Here is a 13553-nt window from a genome sequence, read left to right as displayed (position 1 = left end):
ATATAAGTTCATTCTTTCTAAAACTTTATAGGGTTAGGGTTTATCAAAGCCAGAAGAAGAAGAAGACGGGGATGGCATCAAAGGCAGTAATAGTGAAGAGCAAGAAATCTGGAGGAAAAGGAGGAAGGGGTGGATATGAGGAGAAAACAATGTTTGAGAGTTTCAAAGATTGGAGTACATGGTCATTAAAGAAAGCTAAGGTCATTGTTCACTATGGATTCATTCCAGCTGTCATCATTATCGGCATGAATTCTGATCCAAAGCCATCTTTGTACCAGCTCTTGAGCCCCGTTTAATTCCAAATGGATCGGATCTGTGGGTTTATTAGTCGATATCACTAGGGATGGGGTCTTATTTTTAATTGTCTTTGTAATCGTTGTTATTTTCCCTGGTTTCTTTTATTATGGTGTGATTGATTTTGTCTCGTTGATCCCAAATTCTAAATTAAAATAAAATTGCAGAGATGTGATAGTTTTTGCTGTGGTTTCAATTACTATGAACAATTAGTGTTAAGAGTTACACCAAAACCTTCCAACTAGGTCTCGGGGGAGAGGGGAATAAGCATCCTTCCAATACCCATGTAGTCTGCAGCGAAGTCCTCGTCATTCTTGCCCAGCATATCCTTTAAGCTGCAGTCTACATTTCTACCCTTGAGCACCCAGAACCGGGGCTTTATTTTCTTGTCCAAGGAATAGCTGAAATACCTGGGGTAGTCCAGAACGTCCCTCACAGGCTTTTCCATTGTATTTACAAGGAATTCCAGCTTTGGTTGCAAAACTTTATCGATGCTGTAGCCCAGTAAAGGAGAAAATCTACACACCATGCAAGCCACCTCTTTCTTAGACAACCCAGTGTTCATCAAGTACTCTATCCTGTCACACGCAGGTACAACTCAAGTCAAAATCTCAAGAATGCATATATAGGGTCACAACTCATTGATATGAAAAACCACGACCACTAAAATAAAGATCAGGAGTTGCCTCTAAAGTTATAATCCATTATTTGGAAGACAGATTGAAGCATTTCTACACCTAAAAGAGAAGCTTTTGGGGTTCATTCTTCTGACTACAGTATGTTAACTATTATAGCAGATTTGACTTCCACGGTCAGAGCCTTACCTTGGAAGTATAGTTTTGATATCTGAAACAAGAATGTCTGGGTATTTTCGGATAACCCGAGGAAGGTGGACTTCTGAGATGCCAATATCAACAAGAAATTTGAGCTTCTTCTTAAGTGTATTCTCAATGCTGGCAGCAAAGATTTCTGGACAGCGGATTACTGTCCTCCCTATACTTTCCTTGTCGAAACCGAGTTCTTCCATAAATGAAACAACCTGCAGTAGGAGAACAACAATTAATTAACTACAAAGGTAACTCAAACCATATGCACAGAAGGGAAACAATCTTCCGGAGGCTGCACTTAAACAACCACAGATTCTACTGGCAAAAAACTGATTAATTATCTGACGAAAAGAGCAATTTACGTAAAACCAAGTAACAGATATATAAGCCACTATCAGAAAGAAGCAACAGCCACAATTCAGACAGAATTTCTGTAAAATTGAACACTTTTAATTCCTTCAAGTCATAAAACAAAGAAATATTCCATCGGAACACATACAATAAATCAAGTAATCCCATCCAATCATCAGAAAATATTCTTTCAACTGTCTCATACTCTCATCCATCTGAGCAGGACAACTGAATGAAAGACCAGCGTGACCGATGATTAATATGCTATTCAAGGGGGAACCGGGGACAAGGTAAGAGGCCAAATTGGAACAGTGGAAATCAACAAGCATGTTCATAAGATTGGTAACCGGTAAATGTGTTCATCAAATAATTCAGTAATTTTTGCCGCCTAGTACTGGACAAGGTCCACTTCACCTTACTTTCAATAAAAATCTATTCCAATGGGTACTACAAGACTTCTCTATTTAATTAATTGACCCAAAAGAAAAGTTTTTAAAAAGTTCACAAGAGACCTTTTCACCGTTTCACCCAATCTTTACTTCTTTAAGTAGTAAACAAATGGGGACTTTCCAAAACCCTAGTCTCTACCTTTTAATAAGACAGACGATTGCTCATTTTCAAACAAAATGTAGAGTCCACCCATCACCCATGTGTTACCTGTTCTGCAAAGAACACAAACGTGCTACCTATTTCAAACTTAATTGAGACCCATAGTCTCTTTACTTTCCATTTTCCAATATCCCTTGAGGAATTAAGAGGCAATATATGGGAGGTATAACATATTAATTCAATTAACTTCATATTATCTAATTACATTTGTGTGCGTTCAAAACTTTAAAATCTCGGTGGTAACCCTGTATAAGACTATAAGTCAACTACTATGCCAGCAGCCGACACACGATAAGTTATATGTCAATCCTCTAAAAATCTGCATTTAAGAAAATCTTGTGATGTATCACAACATTTAGTATTCTCAGTGCGTTAGGTTTATCCCAAAGGTCGATATAATGAGGTGATGAGGTACAGGTACATAGGGCATCAACACACTCTAGTAATATAATAATCAAAATTATTACTCTTATTATTCATACTAATCGTATATGAGGAAAAGGAAACACATTGACATGCACCATTTGATACTAATGAGCATTATAACCGGCACAGCTCATCACATTGAATCTGATACATCTGGTAAAAGGAGAAATATGTAATTGCCAACCTGAACAACTTCATGAGGTCTCCGAAGTAGCAGTTGAGGACTTTGAGCAAGGACCTGACCCAGCTTCTTGCTTTTAATGCCCAATTCACCAAGATGTTCTACCATTGTCTTCATCTTGTTGGTCGAACAACCCAATATATGGGGCCAACTCTTGATCGCAAGGTCTACTCTCACTTTTGGCACCTAAAATGAAATAGCATATCTTTTTTACTGACAATATATTAAGACAAAAGAAATCCATGAGAAGGCGTCAGCAAAAAAGAAAAGACTTGTAAAGGAGACTGTAACGTTAATCACATAGCAATGATAGAATAGTCTACAAGAGCAGGAAACTTTTGTTAGCTGAGGCCATTAAGACTGTAAGGTTCTGTCTCCTCTTCTTCTAACGACTGTTGATCATATCATTTGTGCAAACGATATATGGAAGTTCCTGTTCATAGCATGCTATTATAAGGAATGAAGAGAATATAATAAAGGACAAACAACAAGCAGGGTGATTCCTCCCACCTATGGTTAACCAAACAGGTCTGTTCTGAATCTGAAAAGATATTAAAAGATGAACTGGTTCTTTATGGATTTGTCAACAGTAACTGGGTTGATAGCACTGCAGTAATAAATCAGGCTGAGCAGAATTGACTAGACCTTCCTTAAATGGGTAGGGGAGAGATCCCACAGGTTGCTTGCTAGCATCAGACATGAACACTGAACAGTAACATGGATGTTTCTTCAAGTAAAGTTTAAAGATCTATGTCCTGTTACTACAGTTAGAACCTAGTAGTACATTTATAGGGGAGACTGCATGTTCATTTTTTGCCTCCTTATGTGCCGGATTTGGGATTGGTTTCTGGAGATGCTTCAATTGGTTGGCCTAGTGTAGCTCAGCATGTTTACCTATTTTAGTGGTATCCATACAAGATGGTGCAAGGTTCGATACGTATTGCCTTTTAAAGAAGCATATTAAGAAAAGACTAAATGAAAGATGGCTAAATCAGTCATATCTTAGTTCATTTTGTATGAGCTCCATCGCTCAAATTTATGGACTCTTAGTGTAAAGCCAGTAGATTGTAGGAGTAAATGATGCAAAGGGACTTTGGTAAATAAAAAGTTCCGCAAAGTGCTAGAGCAAATGATGCCTATGGCTAAATCATGTATGAATAAAGATGATTAATCAGAGTAATATAGTATTAGAGTGCACCTGTCTGACAATTCCCTCACCCCAAAACACACAGACACCTGCTCCCACAAAAAAAACTACTCTCGAAGAGTTACTAAATTCCAAATTGTACTAATGTTCTTTTCCTAAACAGGTAATACTAAGGCACACACAGTAGAATATTGTATATCATCATCTAATGTCAATTTATTTTTTGGTTGTGAGTTCTGAGATCAGCATATGAAAGTCCACAAATAGAACTCGAGTGCAAAATTTAAGCAGGTAATACAGAAACTTTTCAAAAATATAAAGACAAGAACTCTATCGTGACAGCCTTTCACACCATATATGAAGATATATCCTGCCATCAATAAATCACACCAATGAGAATATAGTTGCATGAATCAGGAACACATAAGCGAAGGAAACAGCCATTTGTATTATGACATACAAATATCAAACAATAGGTTCAAAGCACACAGATAAACATGCGTGTCCACTTACCACTGATATGCAGTGGTAAAGTAGAGTGGAAACAGAAAAGTATGTGTGCCCACTAAAAAGGATCTGTATGAAGGCTGTTTTCTGATTGGCTGGGCATACCTTCTCTAACTCCAAGAAGGAAAGAACATCGTTATAGTTTTCCTGAATGCTTGTTGACAGTATCCATGGATACTTTAGTAGCATCTTCCCGATTTCTTTCTCCTTTGCACCAACCTAATAGGCACACCAAGAAAATATGTTAACTTACACGCGCTAGTATTACTATGCAACGTAACACCATATTAGAGCCTCAAGTACTTTTGTTCATAATATAGCCTATGCCAATTTTTTTTATTTTTTTGTTAATGGCCTAAGCCAAAATACAACAAAGGGCGATATTATTGCTATTCTTTATTACAATATACAAAACAGCACAACTCTTCCTAGTCTACCAGGGAAAACCTTATACATTTACTTGTTGACGCAAATTTTGTATTCTACTATTCATGACTCTGTTATACGCTTATACTCACTACTCATTTATGAAATATAGAACTAGAACTATCTCTGCCGTCAAAAACTAATATTTCATCATTTGTCAATTTGACCAAAAGTTTTGAGAACAATCAACCATCTTAGATTTTACATCTAAGCAACTTACACCTCACAAAAACTGGCACAATCTTAGTCCAGCATTACACTACATCAAAAATTAATCTGTGGTTTGGAGTAATAGGTAGTCTTAGTGTCCCCTCCCCCCCCAACACACACACCCTCACACCCCACCCCACACACAGTTGTCAATCTTGCGTGCTTTAATAAATGTGCAAGATACACCCAGAGCATGTCAGAATATAATTAAACATATAGTCCTTTATCAGGACATATAGAGTTGCTGGAATTGCACATTAATCAGTTAGAACTTTCATAATATTCCTTCCTTTCATTGCTTTATCAATCCTAACAAACCCCACAGAACCAAAGCTTTTACTCTCTGTCTGTAAGCCATAGAGTGATACAAAGCAATATATATACTTTGCTAAATGTGCAAGATACACCCAGAGCATGTCAGATTATAATGAAACATATAGTCCTTTATCAGGACATATAGAGTTGTTGGAATTGCACCTTAATCAGTTAGAACTTTCACCATATTACATCCTTTCATTGCTTTATCAATCCTAACAAACCCCATAGGGTGATACAAAGCAATATACAATCAACACATACGCTGTCCTGGAATGTGATTCTACTTCTTGAGTGGATTCTTTTAAACTCCCATGTTGCTTCCTCTCCTGACTCTAAATTGCTTCTTCTTGACCAAGAAAAGGAAAACGAAGACATTGACTTATTCAATTTTTAATCAAACAGCAAGACCAACTATCGACTAGCATCTATCACTTCGCTCTCTCTGTTTCATTAGTATCTCAAGATGCTCAATCAGGTGACTGGTTTATCTCTCTGATCTTCTCCGATCTCTACAACGTTGGCTCTAGCAGTCCTATGGAATTTTTAGATTTCTCACCAAGTGGAGGTGAGGGAACCATATACACCCTATGTAAATAGTTCACGTCATGTTTTTGTTTTGAATTTGATCTCTGTTGGTTTCCTTGGCCTACTTCCTTTTACTCGTATCTACCTTGGATAGATGGATTAGCTATCACACACAGGGGACATACATAAAAATGAGGAAGACAAAACTTCAAACTTGACACACATGTTTACCTTTTCAAAAGCGCGCAGTCTTGGTTTTACATCCTTCTCAATGTCATAGAAGATGATTGGTGGATATAACAAGAGTACGACTCCAATGCGTTCTTTGGATACTCCAACACCTTCAAGAAATTCAACAAGAGGTTCCAAATGATTTTTCACCGATAACAAAAGCAGACGAGGAAATGATTCAATAAGGTTTTGAAAAGAGGCATCTTCAGAACCCAACATGTTAAGTCCTCCGCGCTTTGCTTCCATCTAAAACAAAACGTGTCAAAATCAGTTCAAAGAGCAAAACTGATGAAAACACACCCACACTTCACATACATCACACAATAGTAGCTAAAATAAAATAGCAGTACATCTTTAACCTTACAAAAGAATTGTAAGTACAAACTAGGTGTAACTATACCTTTTCAAAAAATGACAAGGTTTGTTGGACGTCCTCATCGACAAAAATTGATAGTTGAGTCATCATACGCCGTGCATTCTTCCCAACATACTCACAATTATCACTACCAGGATATAGCATTTCCTTTATATACTTAACCTATACACCAAATACAAGCATAAGAAGAATAACTTCAAACACTGTGTAGAACAATGTGCAAACATAAATTAAGATGACACTCTAATACCTTTTGAATGAGCCGTGGAACTGATTCCGATACAAGATACCTGGCAATATTTGTCGAACTAGACGGATTCAACCCAACACTCTCCAAAAATGGAAGTACCCCATTATCACCTTTCTGTTTAGCCATATATAAAACCTTCTTCTTAAAATCCAAACTACCCACATCTTCATTTTCAATACTCCATGAATTCCAAAGTGAATGTTCATCCAAATCAAGTACACTATCAACAAGCAACTTAACATACTTGGGTGACTTCAAAACAATATTCATTGCTTCTTCTTTACACACTCCAGCTTCTTGCAATATCTCCGAAACAACTTCTCGGGTTTCGAGTATTGATAAATCTTCTTCCCCATTGTGAAAAGTAGGTGAAGCTTGGCGAAGGAGTGTGGGAAAGCGGTTGGAGTGAAGAGAGAGAGTGAGTTTTGAGGAAGGAGTGGTTTTGGCGGGAATTATTTGAATTTGAGAGGTGGAAATATGACCGTTGGAGGAATATGAAAGTTTGGAAGGTTTGGTAATTTGAGAGGAGGGAAGAAGGTTAGCTGATGACATGGCTTCTTTTTTGATAAACCCTAGTACAGTTTCTAAACCCCTTTATTTAATGCATTTGGGCCGGGTCGAGAGGTATTATTTGGATGGGCTTCTTTTTTTCTGACGAAAATAAGAAGGAAAAGGAAAACGGAAAACATGTGTATATTTTTGTTGATTCCACAGATGTAACAAATGTAGATTGATAGGCATGGCAACCGTCAAAGAAAGAAAAGATGTTTTCACTCAAATTGGTTTACACATTCACTAGTAAACGAGAGTGTGCATAATACTAGTAAGTTTTAATAAGTAGCTTCGGAGTTGCATGATATGCGTCCACCGAGGGCCCCAACTTGAGGCAAAACTCTGCCCCATGAAGAGGTACGGTACCACCACTTACACACACATAAGTAAAACTCCCCTCAACTACTAGAATACTGCAATGCAATGGGCCGTAAGCGTAGCAAAGAACCTTGTTATGGACTTATGGTTCATCACAGTTTTTATGGAACAAAATTCAGTTCCTCTTTAAGTGATGCAAATGCCCACCGTAGAACACCCCCTATTTATCATTTGAAATATCTCCGTTCCACTCTTGACAATAGGTGGTCATCTATATCAGGAGCATGAGCTCGACCATAATAGGAAGTAACCCACATAACATATTTTGGAGAAGTTGTATGCATTTGCCAATATACATTCTCATGTGGTATCCAATATGCATTTTCCTGCGGTAATCACATAATAAAGGACGAGCGCATATATCAATAGTAGCTAAAAGTTAAATTAAGAATGATGAGGCAAAACCAAAAAAGAGACAACTGATTGAATTCTATAGCAAGTACTTTTCAACATGTTTTCTTCTTAATAATCACACAAGTAGTCACCAACAAACATTGTTATTACAATATAAATGGAAGTCTGGCAAATATTGCAACATTCAGAACCATTATTCGCATCATTTGCTTCTTAAACACCAACAAATGAGCCAATACAGACAAACAACCCTTATTTGTAACACATTTTATGAATATAAATTTCAACAGAGTCTCCTTTGTATTTTCAACATTAAGTCATAAAACCTATTAGAAAACTAAAGTAACAACATCCAAAAAGTGCTAAAACATTATGCATATAACAAGAAACCCAGTCATTTACTTGACAAACGGCGTAACTCAAAAGCTCTCACACTTGGTATTACATATATACTCCAACACGCTTTCACACTTATATATGAAAAAAGGGCATAGGGAGGCTGGGGAGTAGCAAGAGTCCAAACAATTGTAATATAAAACTAGTAGTTGAAATGGCAATTGAATTTGCAACAACCATCAAAAGATGTCATTCTATACATTTCTTGTAGAGTACCTACATAAATCCAAACAACTAAATTAAGCATGATAACGACATTAGATATTCATTCATGAGAAATCTAAAACATCTTGATAAAACATAAATACAACCACTTTGTTATATCTAAAAGAAACAATGAAATTTGTACTATTATTACTCGCCTAATAAATGCACTAATACTAACTAACGTATAAGAAGATATTAATAATATAAAACGCACAAAAAAAATTGCAAGAATCTCCACGAAAAATGCACGACTTATATGACACCGCCTCCACCAATCACATTAGTTGGAGACCATGTAAATAGTAGTTACAAACTCAAAACAAATTAAAACAATGAGCAAAGCAAATTCGAATGAATACATGAATGAATACATACCTATTTTTTCGACCCAAATAACTTCAAGAAATAGAAAGACTTAGAACCAAAACAAAACCAAAAGAACTGAGCATGTAAGAACAAAACAAATAATGGTTAGCATTAGAAATATATTGTAATGAAAACGACTAGTTAGAGGCCAAGTAAATATTTGTTGGAGGATTAGGAATACCACAAATTTGAATGAAAACATACTGCAACCTTGTCAAATATTTTCCATAAAAACACAAAGACCTAGAACCAAAAAATTGCAGCTGTAAAGACAAAAGAAAGTGGTTAGCTCCATGAATATAGATATTTAAACAAGTAAATCTACATAACAATATTTTATTTTATTTTTATTTTTAATTGTTTGAAAATGATAGAATAAAATTGTATCTAATTTATTGTTATTCCTTTTGGATAATTTTTTTCACCAATTTAAAGTTAAAATACATCTCCAAATAAATAAAATAATATAATGTCAAAAATTGGACTTACATGCATTTGACATAAATAAACCCAAATTCTCAATCATTATTCAGTCCCTTCGGTGGAGGTTGATGTATAATGCGATCATGACAAAGAAATTAAATTCCCTCTCTTCTTGCATTATTACAAGTGGATATCTAGTCATTTGGGTTTTCTTGATCTCTTTCAAATTCTCTGCTACGCTTTGGAGCAAGTTAATTTACTTCACTTATGGTTGAGGTATTGTTTTGAACAAACGAAAAAACAGATTGACGACTCTGGTCCCATGTCTTGACATATCTAATTTCTTTCTTCATGGAGTATGAAATAAAATCAACACGGTCATTTTCAAGATCATTGGTGGTTGGATTGAATGGAACACAGCCAAACTGGCGTAGTACTCGAAGTGGCACATATGGAGTGGAACCATGAAGGTCAACAAGTGCAAGACTTTGTCGACTTAGAATATGTAGATAAATATTTCTCTGACACAAGTTCCAATCACATTTCCACTTCATGTCCTCTGTCTTCAAAGAATTTAAGCTTGCATACCATACATCTGCATCCTTAGGAATTGTACAAGGACGCTTGCTAATGCTTGTCTTGACAAGATTATATCTATCGTCTCCAACACTTTTCATTTTCATGACCAAGGAATTTGATAAATGCTCGTATGCCCAAACTTGAAGAAGTGGAATGCATCCAGAAAGTTTGGTATGTCTATTTATGACACAATTGGTCAAACCTATAAGAAATTCCGCTAATATCATTGGTATGATAGTAACGCTCCTAGTTCTAACTTCTTGAATAAGTTTGCATAAGAAAGCATCAATCTTATTTGTGTTATTCGAAAGAAGAACATGTCACAATTGCTAAGTCAATTGAATTTGCACGCCCTAACACATTTTTTTTATCGTTTGGATCACCGACATTCAAGTATCTAGCGATAAGGAAATCAAGAGAGCAAGTTTTCACTTGACCATTCGTTTCTTTTTCAAGAGTTTTTTTTTGAGATATGTAGGAAATCGACAAACTCCTTTATATAGATTTCTTTTATGTGGGGAAAAGTAAGGCTTCCTCCAAGAAACATTCCAAGAAGATGAGAACATTCTTCTAGTGTAGGACAAAGTTGATGAGAGCCAAATTTGAAAACCATATCATTTGGCTCCCAACATCTAACAAGTGCTTCGATGAAAGCCCAATTGATTTCGAGTTTAGCTAAAGTTAGTGTGTTCCCCATACCACTATTTTGTCTCCAATTGATCCAATCACCACTATTCCAATAACTGTTAATGATTTCCAATAGACTTTTATTAGGCACTTTGGTATTCATTATCAAGTTCTCCACTCTCTCATATAGAAATAAAAGGGTTCAATAATGAGAATACGAGACAAATTTATCTATGTCTATGTTGATTATACTGAATGTATAAAGAATGAAAAAATCATTAAAAAAAAAAATCTTTGAGACCACGATTAACAAGCATTTTCGAATAATCATGTTTTGCTTTATATAAAGATTGTATGTGTAATTGTGATAAATCTGTGTATGTTGATTTAAAAAAATCTAGATGTGTTTATTTAATATATTGAAATGGAAATGGCAAATTGCCTCGCAAAGGTTGAATACTTATAGATGGGAAAAAAAATTGTTGTCTCGATTTAGATATTTTTGAAGGAAAAGACAAACTGTATTCGCAAATGATAAATAATTTTAAGTGAAGGTTTTTTTTTTTTTTTTTTTTTTTTTTGTTTTGTTAATATATATATATATATAGTGGGTTTTTAAAAATATATATATATATATATGAAAAGAGAATAAATAAATTTGGTTTTACATAGTATACTTAGATCAATAAATGAATATTGTGAAATAATCAAAGTTACTTCGACCATAAGGCTGACTACGCAAGTACACATGCATATGAGATTTGGTTGATGCATCTAGTAAGGCTTGGTTCCACATCTTCAAACCTCCCCACAAGTGTAAACGCTAATGGATCTTTAATTGGTGATGTGGTTGAGGCTTTCGACACCGACACTAGCCGTAAGCCTACTTGCATCCCTTCTATTGAGTTAGTAGGACATGATATGGTAGAACATGCATGAATGATATATATATAAAGAAATACACCGGAAAAATAGGGCAAAGGAAGCACACATAATAAATGTGTTGTTCTAATAAGTGGACATACCAAAAATATTTGCTTCTATATATTCAATCGCATTATGAATAGAAACATACTATAAATATATACCTATCAAGATAACATGTAGAGAGGCATAATAGAGGGAAACTTGTGACTTCCATGCCAATTTAAGCAACCTAAACAATGATATAATTCATACACTTTAAGAACAGGGGTTACACTTTAAGAACATGGGTTAATACAAAAAAAAAAAACACAATGATATATAAAATCTAAGCAGTGTAATTGTGTTAACCTAGGTACATGGGCTGATAAAGTTAAATAATCATATAGGGCTCACATAGTTACTTGAAATACACAAGCATACAACTATTCATATTTGGCAAGAGTAAAGGGTAACTCTGAATACCTCAAATATTGCACAGCGAGATGATTTATAGTTTTGAATTTTGTTATATATGAATCAAGTTTTTTTTGTTTGGTTTAATTTTTAAGTAAATCAATAGGATTTGATATCTTTTTAAGTTTTGTAGATTTTAAAATTCATTATTGTTTTGCTTGTTCATTATTTGTTTTAAGATTTACTCTTTGAAGTAGACAATTGGTATCCCATAGAAATCTAGATAACATAAACTTGACATACAAACTCCATGATTTTTCTAATTTTGTTTATAATGATTTTTTTTTTTTGCTAGGCAAGTTAAAATATGTTAATAAAGAGAAAAATACAAAAGAATGGTTTGAGTATGGGAAACCCAAACTCTGATTCTAACCAAGATATTATGTGTACTCCAACAAGTTGGGTACACAACACACAATACTAGCCTATTCTCACAAATTTGTTATAGAGCTTTTCCCATTGGATAAGCCATGCAGGCTTTCCTTCAGTGATGATCAAAGCTTTCTCTGCAAGCTTGCACCTGTTTTTTACAAGATATCAGTTGCAATGTTGGCGTCTCTCCATGTGTGAGTAATGGAGATGGATATATTAGAGTTTCAGCGGATATGCTCTCCATCTTGTTTGTAGTTCCCAAAATAATTTATCCACTAGTGAAAGAAGCCACTGTTGCAGTGGAATCAAACTCTACCCAAATTTTTAACCAACCTCGTGCAATTGCCATTTCCACTCCCAAAACGATAGCATGACACTCTGCTTTGTAACTGGTACTGACACCTAAGTTCTTATGAAGAGTAATAAGAAAATCACTAGTAAAGTTTTCAAAGGTTATGCAAAGACTTGGATTGCCCAAAAGAGTTAAGTCTTTTGAATGACTAATTTAGTCTTCAATGAGAAACACTTAAGGATGAGTGATCATTAAACCTCTCACTATAAAGATCCATGATGAAGTTTAACCAATGATGATTATCAAATAAACATTAGCTCAAATCTGAGAGATATTGGGGATACAATTATGCAAATCATAGATAACTATTCCAAGCACAAGTAATAAAAAGTAGAGTTTGTCCACCCCGAGAATATTCTCATAGGGACGAGATCCGAGACCATTGGATGTGTGATCCAACGGTCCGAAAATAAAAAACAAACTCACATTCTCTCTCTTTTATTTGTTTTTTATTTTCAGACCATTAGATCACACATCCAACGGTCTCGAAACCCTCATCTCCTTATGAGAATATTCTCGGTAGCCCAGGCCTAAAGAGTTTGTATGGCATGATTATTATCCAACTCACACACCAGACACATAGGATCATAGAACCATAATTCTATCCAATTCTACACAACAGTCACATTACTCTTAATAATTTGTTAATATTTATGGGTATGTTTTAATTATAACAGATTACCATATATATCACTCTTCTATGGAAGTTCACAGATTCAGTATAAATTAGTTGCCCCAAACATGATAACTACGATCATCACATCAAAGACTTGAAAGTACAAAGTCTAAAACAAGCAAGGTCAGTGGAAGTAAATAAACCAAAAAAAGCAAGGTCAGTTTCGGAATATAAAAAAATTAAGTTAAATATATAAGTCAGTAAATCTATTCC

At 35.1% G+C, this 13553-nt stretch overlaps 2 protein-coding genes across 3 annotated transcripts; one reads left to right on the top strand and one right to left on the bottom strand.

Annotated features, from left to right (window-relative positions):
- On the top strand, positions 1-474 carry LOC147509361 (mitochondrial import receptor subunit TOM7-1-like). Its single transcript, XM_086601690.1, has one exon. The coding sequence runs from the start codon at positions 72-74 to the stop codon at positions 294-296; it is 225 nt and encodes a 74-aa protein (XP_086457816.1). The 5' UTR covers positions 1-71; the 3' UTR covers positions 297-474.
- Positions 28-7254, bottom strand: LOC147509360 (Mitochondrial transcription termination factor family protein). 2 transcript variants are annotated; one of them, XM_086601688.1, is made up of 8 exons: positions 6679-7254; positions 6453-6590; positions 6265-6298; positions 6053-6162; positions 4448-4561; positions 2692-2874; positions 1119-1333; positions 28-872 (listed from the first exon to the last, which is right to left on the bottom strand). In XM_086601688.1, exons 1-8 carry the CDS (start codon positions 7228-7230, stop codon positions 536-538), a joined length of 1683 nt encoding a protein of 560 aa, XP_086457814.1. In that variant the 5' UTR covers positions 7231-7254; the 3' UTR covers positions 28-535. The 2 variants fall into 2 exon arrangements, with proteins under 2 accessions (XP_086457814.1, XP_086457813.1); XM_086601687.1 differs by having other exon boundaries at positions 6053-6298.
- Between the last annotated feature and the right edge of the window lie 6299 nt (positions 7255-13553).

Source organism: Coptis chinensis, chromosome 3 (assembly GCF_015680905.1).
Source record: "Coptis chinensis isolate HL-2020 chromosome 3, ASM1568090v1, whole genome shotgun sequence".
Classification (NCBI taxonomy): domain Eukaryota; kingdom Viridiplantae; phylum Streptophyta; class Magnoliopsida; order Ranunculales; family Ranunculaceae; genus Coptis; species Coptis chinensis.
This window is presented reverse-complemented; position numbering and strand designations above follow the sequence as displayed.